Source organism: Hetaerina americana, unplaced genomic scaffold, assembly GCF_022747635.1.
Source record: "Hetaerina americana unplaced genomic scaffold, ioHetAmer1.1.p SCAF_119, whole genome shotgun sequence".
Lineage (NCBI taxonomy): Eukaryota > Metazoa > Arthropoda > Insecta > Odonata > Calopterygidae > Hetaerina > Hetaerina americana.
In genome coordinates this window covers 925,323-938,920 of record NW_027286281.1, presented here as the reverse complement: position 1 = coordinate 938,920, position 13,598 = coordinate 925,323, and the positions used below count along the sequence as shown (strand labels likewise).

Sequence of the window (13,598 nt, the reverse complement as noted above, 5' to 3'; positions counted from 1 at the left end):
CACCAAGGGGTCCACATCTTAACGCCCCATCCCATGTATGGCATACTCACTCAAAGTGCCCTCCACAAAGCACCTCAAGTATAGGTCTGGATAACACTGAAAAAAATCTGCCTAACCCAGGACAGACAACATTATTGTGATTTATACACTTTTAAAGCACTAAATTACTTATTATCTGCCGCAGCCACAGCCGCAGACAATTAAGCATCAATTATGAGAATGTGGTCACATTTATTAAAGGCATATGATGATATCAAAGATAGGGTTGCCACCCTGGATACAATATACACAAGTTCTCCGGATCTTGCGCCTCTTGAATGAGCCTTTCCACTTGTGCCTTGACGGATGATGCAGGAGGACCATTCTCGGTGCCCATGAGTTTCTGCTCCAGTCTTTCCATGGCTCTCATGGCTATTGGGTTCCTCTCCACTGATAGAGAACCAAAGAAATAATTCACAATTTAGGAAACTTATCCTTGAACAGATAGAGCAGCTTACATCAAAAGTTTGTTTTGAATCCTCATTTTGGGTTTTGGTCAAACAACACTAGGTCTCTGCTATAAATTACTCCTGTGTTCACTTGAATCTATTTTGTTTGCTGCATAAATATAAAATATCTCTTGGGAGCATGTAAAACTGAACATAATTTTCATCAGCTTGATGTTCACCAGAGAGTTCAACAGAGTACGTCCCCACTATTGAGTAAGACCATTACATTGCCAACTTAACACCATTAACAACTTTGAAATGATTAATATCTATGACCATATCTATTGAGCACGGGTAATCTCAAAAAGATTGTAGATTGCACCCTATCTAGAATCTTGTTCATCTTATCTGTCATTCAAATTTTTTTCCATGGCTTTCATTACCATTCACTCTCAATGACACAACATTGACCTCAACCCAATTTGAACCATTCTGAAGCAATTCCAATTAAAAGGTTTTCAAATTTTTAAAAGACATTAAAAAAGACATTGATAAGTCTATAGACCACCAACTATGGGCCACTACTACCAATGTGATACAGATATTATTTCACCTACTTTTCATACTGATATAGACATTCCCCAATGATGTCACGAGTAGTAGCAACTACCCATGATACATTCACTAAAGGCAAATAGCTAAAAAAATATACTTATTTCAATCCCCTTTCCTACTCACCATTCTGCAAGCTATCATCAGTTTTAATGAGGTTGGCTTGGCCACTGGTTGATGTAGAGGCTCTGGAACTGCCCTTGGATGTCCTGAGCTTAGCTGAGGGCTCCACTGATGATGATGACATGGAATGTGTGACTGTGGTAGGAAAAGCAGCAGCAACCCTATCACCAGAGGGCATCATGGCCAAGGTGCCACCGCTGACCGGCCCTCCCTTATTGTCTACTCCCAGCATTTTATACTTTGGCTTCAGCGTCCACACATACAGTGGATCATAAATGAGAACCTCAACAACAGTCAGTATTATCTGATAGTATTTTCTCATCAAGGCCATTGTAACTTCACATGATCTGTTGGAATGATTAAAGAGAGAAAAAATAGCCAATATTAAAAATCACTAAAAGAAGCACTGCTTAAAGTCATCTCATTTTACAATAAAAACTACCCAAAAATTCCATTGATCCAGTTTCTTAATCACCCTACATGCCTTGCATTTCCCTATCAAAGACATGAGCAATATCGAGAGTAACTAAATATACCTGACTACAGTATGTTGCTTCATTCAAACAACCACAAAAAGCACCTGAATTTCACTGCAAAGCAAATATTTATTCAGGGGAGGGTTGGTATTCTATGTTCACAGAGAAAGCAGCACTTTTCTAGTGAGTGAGGGGGGCTCATAAGCAGGGGAGACCAGAGGTTATTTGGTTACATGGGGCCCCAACCTGGAAGAAATTTGAGAAAAGCTCAACATTTGCATACAAGCAGCATTCAGTACGAGCATAAACTTTCATTGGTTTTCAAATCAGGTTAATTGTTTCTCTGGCGTTAATAGGCCATGTGTTACCGGAAAAGTACAAGAGTAACTCAAGGTGATATAAAAATTACCATTTACAAAGTTAATTGCAGATTCCTCCTTTCTTTCTAGTGCTAGATGGTTAAATACTTTCAGCTAAAGCAAAAAATTCATCAAGCTTAAGCTAAACAGACCATTTAGTCAAAATTAGCAGACGTGAGGAAATATTTGATAACCCCTTGCACCAGGCCACCATCACAGAAGAACACAGTAATTAAAGAGGGGCACCACGGAAGTGAAAATTAAATGATTTCAAGAAGACTGCAAATGTGCTTAACTGGTTAAAATCTGAATTAAAAAATTTATTCCCTTGACCAGTAAATCTTTAATCAGGATCATCATTTTCAGATGGTTGATTCTTTATTTGTAAAATTAACACCCTTAGGGAGGAAAGCAAAAGATATTCGTGCCGACTTTCAGAACAGTCTCGGGGACTCTACTCCTTGATATCCTATTGTCGCCAAGGGGAAAAACGAGTTTGAGTTTGGTTGGGAGAGCTTAGATGATGATCCACATAGTGTTTGGCCAAAATTTGTCACTACACCAGAAATAATTGCAAAAAGTGCACAAAATGGCCATAGGACTGAATATGTGAGAAATTTCAGAAGCTGTGTGGATGTCATCTGAATAGGTATTTTTTTTAAGGTAATCTACCGGTAAAGGTAGGTTTTTGGATGGACACAACTACCAAACAAACATTTTATTACTCCTAACAAAACACAAAATCCATTATCCTACTCTACATCAGGTCCCTCTTCATCTCTGAGTACTTTCTTCCTCCCTTCATCCCGTCCAACATCCCTATCCTGTTCCTTCCCTTTCCTCTTTTGCCCAACATTCTCCCCTCTATCACAGTCTTCAACATCCCACTGCCGGTCAAAACCCCCTTCATCCACTTTTCCTGCCTCCATAGGATTTATCCTAACAAACCTCTCCCTTCGCTAACCATACCAAGCACTTTTCCTCGTTTGTTTTCTTCTCTGTCCATTTTACCTTCTCCATTCTTCTCCACACCCACATTTTAAAAGTCTCCAGTCTACGTCTATCATCCTGCTTCAATGACCATGTTTCCGCGCTGTAGATAGCTACGCTCCATATCAAAGTTTTTACGAGTCTTTTCTTAACATCCTTACTCAACGTCCCCGTCATCAACTCCCTCCTCCTTGTGGAAGCCTCTTTGCCTAGCGCAATTCACCGAGATTCGTAAACTGTTCTACCTGCTCTAGTTTTTGCCCTCTAATTTTAATGTTAAGCCTAGCCTTTTTCTATCTAGAAAATCGCATAACCTTTGTTTTATTAATATTGATTCTCATCCCATACCTGTCGCAATGAATGTCCAATTCACTAAGCAATGCTTGCAGCCCCTTGGCTGACTGACAAACTAAAGCTTGGTCATCAGCAAACCTAACTGACTTTACGAATTCCCCGCCCACTTTCATTCCTACCTCCAGGTGTTCCCATGCCTCTTTGATCATTTCCTCTGCATACAGGTTGAACAGCAACGGTGATAATGGGCAACCCTGCCTTACACCTCTTCCTAACACTGCCCAACCGGACTCCCCGTTCCCCACTCGCACCTGAGCAGTCTGAGACATGTACAGGTTGCGGATTAGCCTCCTTTCCCTCCAGTCTATTCCTATTTTCTGCAATATACTCATTAGTTTTTCCCAATTCACTCTATCAAACGCTTTTTTGAAATCTACGAAACAGGCAAATACTTCCTGGTTGTGTTTTATATTCCTCTCAATTAATAATCTCATTACTGCAATGGCATCACACGTACCTCTCCCCTTCATAAACCCAAACTGATCATCCCCTAAGTAATCATTTGCCCTACTCTCTATCCTTTTGTTTATGATCCTGAGAACAACTTTAGCTGCATGGGATATCAAACTTATCGTCCAGTAGTCCTCACAAGATGTAGCCTTTACCTGAATAGGTATATCACATTTTAACAGTGGATTTGGAAAAATACCTGAAAAAAGATACGAATTGTTGCCACACCTGCCTCATTCACCTGATTTGGCTCCATCAGATTTTCATCAATTCCCTAAGCTCAGAATTTCCCTTAGTTGAAGGGAAATTTCACTTAGTTGGAATTTCTCTTAAAACAAAGAAATAACAGCCAAAGTACACTTAAGTATCTAATTTTCAAAGTGGGATCAAGATACCCGAACGTCGCTGGACTAAGTGTACCTGTGTACCGGGAGGCTAAATTAAAAAAATTATTAAGTTTTGCTAAGGTAAGTCGCTTACATTTATTCCATTCAGAGAACTTTTCAAACTACCCTTGATCATAATTATTGATGTAAGCTATGCCAAAAAAATGCATCCCATAAATTGGTTTAAATTATTTCTGAATAATTTAGACAAATATTGTAAAACAATCAAATGCAAAATTTCTCCATTTGAGCTTAGAGAAAATATATGAAAACAGGTTGCATTTGGCGGATATAAAATAATACTTACTTTTTAAACACTCCTTCAATTCCACAAATCCCCATTCCATCAACAATGTCTCTAGTTAGCCGGAATGGAACAGATTCTGGTGTATTCAAGGTTTTTCCTTGCTCGAAGGCAATTCCTATACTCAAAGACAACCACAAAATTGCATACATTAACTTAAATATAAAACAATTCCCATGATTAACTTTACTGGTCCATGGTAGACAACACAAAGAGGTAGAGCTATTCCGAATTTCTCAAAATCAAAAATGCAGTTTTTAAGAGATAAGACAATATGTTCAAGAAATTTAAGTGCACCCAACAATGTTTCCATATAAATTGAACTTTAATTGCACAACATCACTTCCTAAGCTTTATTACAATTGAACATAAAGAACACAATTTTAAATCTTGAAAAAAAACCAAATGATTCTTCTACTCTAATTATGACTTAAATACATAAATGTATTCCTCCAGATGCACACCATTCCCTGTCACCCAAATCAAGAATGACCAGTGAAAGAAACGATTCTTTTAAAATTAAAAGTAATGACGATGAGAGAATAGCCTCGATTCGTACAGTATGGTAAAACAAAAACTAACACGCATACATGCATACATACCCTCACATAACATACACATTTACATATAATTACATACTTATATATACATATATGTATATATATATATATATATATATATATATATATATATATATATATATACTACCTTGATCAAAAAGTTCCCGGAATTTATTCAGAAAATTAAAAATACAAGTTTATTCATCTAAATCTATATTGTCCCCTTCAAAGTAATCCCCATCGACTGCAACACACTTATGCCAGCGCTTGATCCAATCCTCGAAACATTTTTTATATTCGGTTTTCGGTATGTCCATCAGTGCTTCCTGCGATTTTTCCATTACTTCCTCTCGGCTGCTAAAACGCGTTCCCCGTAATGGTTTTTTAACTCGATTGAACAGAAAGAAGTCACAGGGAGCCAAATCAGGTGAATTCGGTGGCTGTTGGATGGTATTTGTTGCATTTTTCGTCAAAAAATTACGAATAATGATAGCACTGTGCGACGGTGCGTTATCATGGTGCAAAATCCACGAGTTTTCTGCCCACATTTCTGGTCTCTTTCGGCGAATTGCTTCACGCAAACGTCTCATAACGCCCAAATAATACTCTTTGTTTACTGTCTGGCCTTCTGGCAAAAATTCATGATGCACTACACCGTTGTAATCCATGAAAACCGTCAGCATTGCCTTCTTTTTTGACTGAAAACGACGTGGTTTTTTTGGTCTCGGCTCATTTGGTGAACGCCATTCACTTGCCTGATGTCTGGATTGCGTGTCGTACTCATAAACCCACGTCTCGTCTCCAGTAATGATCCTTTTGATGAATGTGGGATCGGATTCAGCCTCGCAAATCATGTCTTTTGCGACGTCAACACGGTCTCTTTTTTGCATGAAATTGAGGTACTTTGCTGCTACACGACGGAAACCCAAATCATTAACCACAATGTCTTGGGCGGATCCATAGGCAATGTTCAAGTCCTCCGCTATTTCTCTGATGGTTAATTTGCGGTTATTGACCAACATTTCTTTCACTTTATCAATTTTTTCACCGACTTTCGATGTCGATGGTCTGCCACTGCGTTCATCATCTTCGATTGACTCACGACCACTTCTGAACCGCTCGTGCCACTGGTAAACGACTGTTTTTTTTAGAGAATCGTTGCCGAAACACTTTTCCAACATTTCCAACGTCCGTGCGCCACTAAATCCGTTTTTTACGCAAAATTTAATACAAGTTCGTTGTTGCAAATTTAAATCCATTTCTGCAATTGTAAAAAATCGCCAACACACACAGAGATAGATGTACTCTTGGCTACGTAACTTTTGCAAATGTCAAGTTATGACACTAAGATTTAAAGGGAATATCAACAACAGATGTACCAATTTAACAAAAAAAACAGAACTCAAATCGGAACAATGGGAGCGCCACACGGTGGTTATTCCGGGAACTTTTTGATTCAGAGAAATAGCGGAGGACTTGAACATTGCCTATGGATCCGCCCAAGACATTGTGGTTAATGATTTGGGTTTCCGTCGTGTAGCAGCAAAGTTGGTGCCAAAAGACCTCAATTTCATGCAAAAAAGAGACCGTGTTGACGTCGCAAAAGACATGATTTGCGAGGCTGAATCCGATCCCACATTCATCAAAAGGATCATTACTGGAGACGAGACGTGGGTTTATGAGTACGACACGCAATCCAGACATCAGGCAAGTGAATGGCGTTCACCAAATGAGCCGAGACCAAAAAACCACGTCGTTTTCAGTCAAAAAAGAAGGCAATGCTGACGGTTTTCATGGATTACAACGGTGTAGTGCATCATGAATTTTTGCCAGAAGGCCAGACAGTAAACAAAGAGTATTATTTGGGCGTTATGAGACGTTTGCGTGAAGCAATTCGCCGAAAGAGACCAGAAATGTGGGCAGAAAACTCGTGGATATTGCACCATGATAACGCACCGTCGCACAGTGCTATCATTATTCGTAATTTTTTGACGAAAAATGCAACAAATACCATCCAACAGCCACCGAATTCACCTGATTTGGCTCCCTGTGACTTCTTTCTGTTCAATCGAGTTAAAAAACCATTACGGGGAACGCGTTTTAGCAGCCGAGAGGAAGTAATGGAAAAATCGCAGGAAGCACTGATGGACATACCGAAAATCGACCGTAACTTTTGCAAATGTGAAGTTATGACACTAAGATTTAAAGGAAATATCAACAACAGATGTACCAATTTAACAAAAAAAACAGAACTCAAATCGGAACGATGGGAGCGCCACACGGTGGTTATTCCGGGAACTTTTTGATCAAGGTAGTATATATATATATATATATATATATATATATGTATGTATATATATATATATATATATGTATATATATATACATATATATTTATATATATGTATATTTATATATATATATGTATATATATACATATATATATATATATATATATATATATATATATATATTTATATATATATATGTATATATATACATATATATTTATATATATATATATTTATATATATATATGTATATATATATACATACATCCAAGCCAAAGCCCTAGCCAATCGGCTATCCTCCATCTTCAGTGAAGTTATCAGTGTGGCAAGAGTTACCACGTACTGTGTAGGAGTATCTACAATAACCTCTTCACCATCCGAGATGTCACTAAAGCAGCAAATGAAACCTCTGAACAAGTTTCCATCCTGCACCTGAACCAAAAAGCTGTCTTTGCCAGAGTCCAAAATTCACACCTGTTTCAAACAATGGAAGGCATTAACTTTGGCCCCAAACTTCTCAAGCCCGTGAGGGTGATGTACGGAGAAGCCACTGTAATGGTAAGTCAGTCAATGACCTTAACAGCACCTATTCCCATGACCACAGGATTCAGACAAGGAAGTCCGGCAAACTGAATGCAAACACCATGAAGCCCTTTATTCAAGAGGTCAAGCAAAAAGTACAGTTTCCTGTAGATGGCCACGACCCACAGTCACCCAAAGTGGTCATTTCTACAACATATACTGACAATGTAGCCTTTTTTCTCTAGAACAAAGAGGCTTTAAATGCTGTCCAAAGAGCATTCCACGTGTATGCCCTATCCTCAGGTGATAAACTGAACGTCAACAAAAACAAAGAACTGTGGTGTACTGCTAACAACAATGGGTGGAATAATAAATGAGACTTCCAATGGCTGCACGAAGGAATGGTCTATCTGGTTCTGTGGCTAGGAGGCAATGCACTCAGCGCAGAGCAAAAAGCAGCAGGAGTGGTAGGAGAACAGCTCGCGAGATGGGTTGTGGCATGGAAGAAAAGCCACCACACTATCATTCAGGGGAAGATTTTGCCTAACAAACCAATTTCTGGGTCCACGAATGTATCACATCCTCCACGTGGCACAGACACCTCCATGGGGCATACATACCCCCACCAATCCTCAAAAGGCTCCAGGCGATCTTAAATGGCTTTATCCCGGGTAACGGCAAGCAGTGGGTAAAGCAAGATGGGCTGACAGCCCCAATAACCGCAGGTGAACTGAGTCTCATCAGTTTACCGGATAAAATAGATTCCACTAGAATCAGGACCATGCAATCTCTCCTTTCATTGCCCTTCGATGGGCCTTGGTAAATCCTCACGGCATCCGTTGAAAGAGGCAACAGGAGAGCAAGAGAATACAACAGCTTCCACAATAAAGCCAAAAGAGCATGGACCTCAATGCATGCCATGATAGACGGGGGCACACTAAATTTTCCTGACCAATGGCCACCACCCTAGTCACTAGATGAAATGTGTCATACAATTGTGTGAAAAGGAAACTTGTTCAAAAATTCCCTCTGACAAAAAGAGAGAAATACCAGAACATTATGCACTCGAAGAGAGGAAAGACATGGCCCCTAAGGGACTGGAGGACATTCTACTGCGCACCATTGTTTCAAAGCAGGTTGGCTGATTCTGTCTTCCTGCAAACGACGTGAATAGCCGGTAACACAATCTGCCCTCTATGGACGGAGGAGCAAGGGGAAGGCGATCATTTAATACTATCTTTCAACAAAACAAAATAAACATGGACGGCAGAGGCGAAAGTGATCAAGAAGCTCCTCAGTATTACAATGAAGAGATGGCGTGCATGGGAATAAAAATGAAAAAATGTAAATACGATGGTCATCCGGAAAGTAGTACCCGTTCGTGCCGCATGAAGTGCTGACGACGCGAGTAGCTGCTGGACGAGGTCAGATAGCTTCAGTGGCTTGTCTGCCTTCTCTGAGCCAAGTTGCGTGACGCTAGCATTGCCTGTGTTGTTTCTGTGATTGTTTACAATGTTTAAAAAAATTGAGAACGCCGCCAGTTGTGAAGTGAGGGCAGTGATTAAATTCCTCAATGCAAGAAATGTTCGCCCATGTGATATTCATCGCCAATTAAAGGAGGTGTATGGAGACAATGTAATGGACGAGTCGTCTGTTCGGCGGTGGTGTCGCAACTTCAACATGGGGAGGGGGAACACACACGACGATGAGCGTTCGGGTAGACCATCTGTCATTACAGACCAACTGGTGAGCTCAGTTGACGAATTCGTGAGGAACGATCGGCGCGTCACAATTGATGACATCTGTGAGCATTTTCCCAATGTTTCTCGAACAATTGTTCATGAAATTGTTAAACACCATCTGCATTATGCAAAAATTTGTGCAAGATGGGTCCCTCGCGTATCTCAATGAGCTGGCGGCGAAGGACTATGCAGCAGGAATACAGAAACTTGTCACACGTTATGACAAATGCCTTAATTTGCTTGGAGATTATGTTGAGAAGTAGTTTAAAGTATCCTCTTTCAAATAAAATTTTTTATGTTTGTTAATATTTACTTTTGTGTCTTTATTTCACGAACGGGTACTACTTTCCGGATGACCCTCGTACATAGAATGGCAATGGGAAAACTACCAAGCAACCCTTGCCAAAAGCATAGTATACAAGGACTTCATCATGTTTGCAAAGAAATTAACTACTTAGAGCATTTCCAGGAGTCCTTCAAAGACAAATTGACCAGGGAACTGGCGTACCACAAAGGACAAAATAACATAATGCAATCCTTCCTGAATTTTTGGGGAACTGGGAACATACTGTCCACATTCAAGGAGATGAACAACGACGAGCTGGAATTGACTATAAAATCTGACAGAAGTAACAGGGTATATAGTATTGCAGATCACAAGGTGGCATCATGTGGTGAGACAGGGGGCCTAGATGGTGGTTGCAGCCCCATTAGTGGCCCCTCCTGACGCATAGTTAATGAGGAGTGTAAGAAATGATAACAACAATAATAAAATAAGGTGCCAATGAGAGAATAACCTTGCCCTGATATAATAATAATAGCACTCACAAACACAGACACTTATCTCATTAAGGTGGCAAGAAGAGTCTGTAAAAGGGAGATTTCTGACCCAAATGATAAGTCAGATAGCTTTTGCTAATCTGCATGAAAATCAACCAAATTTATCACATAAATAGCCGAAATATAGAGGTACCTTAATAAATTACTATGAGTAACAATTACTGATGTTACTGGCTTGGTATATCTACTCTCTAAGAACAAGAGGAAATGTTGTCTCAAGTTCAGCTCACCTAAATCAACATGGAGTACCTCAGCTGTGCTCTCATCTATCAGGATATTCTGTACATGCCTGTCACCAAGGCCCAAGACATATCCGATGATGGATGATGTAGCCACACTAAAATAGATCACGTCACATTGGTTACTTTAATATCTTTAAAATAAATATGAGACATTTTGGCAGGCAGAAAACTAATGTCCTCCGTAATTATTGAAATTTCTACTGGAAAACTGAGATAATGAGGCATTCTTTCATGAATGTGCTAAGTATAAACTGAGTTAAGTTGCTTAGAATAAAAGCCTTTGATCAGACAAGGCGAAGTCAAGTTTCTGATTCTTCTTGAGAAGACAAGTGTTAATGTTTGTCCACTTGGTGAAACTGACAAGGACAGATATTTTTAAGGACAAAGAGGAAGTAGTAAAACTTACCTTCTGGTATATGACTGCCTCATCTCATACCAAATCCCAGGATTAGGAAATTTGCTGAAGAAATAATGCCTGAACACTGGTTGCAAATTTTCACAAATTTCCAAATACACCTGCAATTTGATTTTCTTTGTAGATTTTTGGACATCCTGGGTGGAAAAAAATCAAAATTTTTAACTTTGCCTATAAAACCAGAGTTAAAATCAAACAGGATGTCAGGTTAATCAATTCACCATTAGGGAGACAATGAACATGTCTAACTTTGAAAGCCTCTAAACTTACTAATCATCTTTTCATGGATTCAAAGAGCAATAAATAAAGACCAAACAAAAAACACAGCAAGCATTCCCTTGAATTATAGATGATCAAGGAGGCTAACATCTGGCTTCCCACCCAGAGCCCGGGTTTGAATCCCAGAGGTGGCAGATATTTTCCAGTCGTATCCCGATCCCTACTTGAGGTGCTTTGTGGAGAGCACTTTGAGTGAGTAAGGGATGTTAAACTGCCGACCCCTTGATACCTTTGGTTGAGAATAGGCCGACACTGGGTTTCTCTCCATCCTTCATCCTTCCCTGTCCTAACCATGTGAATGGCCTTACCTGTTGGTCCCATCCCCTAAAAACTACTATACGTACAGGTTGTGGTACTTAAATCCAGACAAGCATGCATTTCCACGAATGAGATTTCCTCACCGGGTGAGCAAAACCATCCCCAAAATTCTCCGGGGCATTATACTTAGCCACAAATTCGTAAACAGTTGATTTGGGGTACCAGAAGAATCAAACTATTTCCAAATATAACGCGCAGCGCAAACATTTTGACATCAGTGATAGCAAAGTTTGGTTTGGTATGTGATGGTATAGTCCACCCAGTACTAAGCCCAATGACATGTGACATTGACACAACAGGAAAGGGCGGGCTAGTTCCTTTCCCTGTGCTTGCTATCCTGCTAGTATTTCCCCGCAAGATCTATTGCCTGAACCATGAAAATATGAAGAATTTTGTCTGACAGTCAAACATAAGCTAGTAGGTGATGTTTTCTTAGTGAATCACTACAGACAACATCAGCTTATATTCAGTAATATCATGTCATGCACTGAAATAACATGAAATCAAGTACAAATTTCTAAAACTTCATCTTTCTCTAATATGCCAAAACTAAAAATATGACTTTACTCACCATCATCATACTTCTGCAAGTACGTATTGGATAATCAGATGGGTTAAATTTTGAATGTGCACCAATGATATTCTTAACCCCATGAAGGTAATTTCCAATGGAAATTGTATTGTTGCACCACTCAATAATGCCACTACGATGCGAGAGTGGCACCACCTGGAATCAAAGAGATGTATATCATCAATGACAGTACAATACAACTCTAGCAGAAAATATTTAAAACTTTCTAGAATGCGTGGCCCCTCTAAAAATAGAGACAACAAAGACATACAGAGTAAATCCTTCACTATAACAGACATGGACTTTTATTTGTGCTACATCTTGGCCTCTTGTGAGGTAAAAGGTAAAAAAGACCAGCATAGGCCTTCAAACATGTACGAATTAATACGTACGTACTTCCTTCCTTCCTTCCTTCATAATGCTACTCATGCCTATCTTTTTTTTCTCTCTTTCTTCCTAGCCTTACATTCTTCCATGTATTCCGGTTCTTAACATAACATTCCCCAATTAAAGTCTCTGCGTCCATCATTCCTGCCTCCTTAGAATTATGGGGATCATGATGACCAATGTACCGGCTTCCCACCCGGAGGGCCCTGGTTATAATCCTGGAGCCAACAGATCTTTTCCAGGGGTATCCTGATCTCTACTTGTACTTTTTGGAGGGCACTAAGATTATGCCATCATCCTCTGGATGGGATGTTAAACTGTGGACCCCCTGGTGCCTTTAGTTAAGAATAGGCTAATGCTGGTGCTGGGTTTCCCTCCACCTTTCCTCATTTCCCGGCCATCCCTAATGGCACAAGTGACCTCGTCTGTCAGTCACGGAAAATAACTTCTCCTTTTAATTTCTCTCAAAAATTCCCTCCTTTGCGGTTTTTATATATTGCATTGTATGTGTGTTTTTAAAAATTGTTACACATAGAAATACACTTTGAATATAAATATTTTTTTATAAATAAAATGTTGCAGTTCTCAGGAACAGGCATAATTTCTCCTGCTGCATATAATTACTGAACAAACAACTTTTAAACCACAAAGTGTCTGCACCCTGAGGAATCTGTATATTACCATATTTGTCACAGAAGTTATATAGTGGCTAATTTTCAGGAGTCAAGGCACACTTACTTAAGCTAATGTCAAAATTAATTTCTAAGCTTCTCATGGGGTGCTAGCATGTTTTTTTCTTCATTTACTCCTAAAAAATCCTCCATTATCAAAACGTAAAGCAGCATTTAGAATTTGATACGTGGCTCATTCATAACATTTTTGCACTTACATTTTTTTTCAACTTCCGGATAAAACAAAAATGCCATTATAACCAACATCATGACGTCAT

General features: G+C 39.4%; 1 protein-coding gene across 1 annotated transcript in view; it reads right to left on the bottom strand.

Moving 5' to 3' along the window:
• Positions 1-238: 238 nt before the first annotated feature.
• LOC139685621 (serine-protein kinase ATM-like) overlaps positions 239-13,598 on the bottom strand; it is a 56,548-nt gene continuing 43,188 nt past the window's right edge. The window contains exons 19-24 of the mRNA XM_071582560.1: positions 12,263-12,418; positions 11,086-11,231; positions 10,668-10,774; positions 4,486-4,600; positions 1,167-1,510; positions 239-429 (exon numbers count right to left, since the gene is read on the bottom strand). Of these exons, the coding sequence (XP_071438661.1) occupies positions 254-429; positions 1,167-1,510; positions 4,486-4,600; positions 10,668-10,774; positions 11,086-11,231; positions 12,263-12,418 (1,044 nt within the window). The 3' untranslated portion in view covers positions 239-253. The remainder of the gene's footprint in view (positions 430-1,166; positions 1,511-4,485; positions 4,601-10,667; positions 10,775-11,085; positions 11,232-12,262; positions 12,419-13,598) is intronic.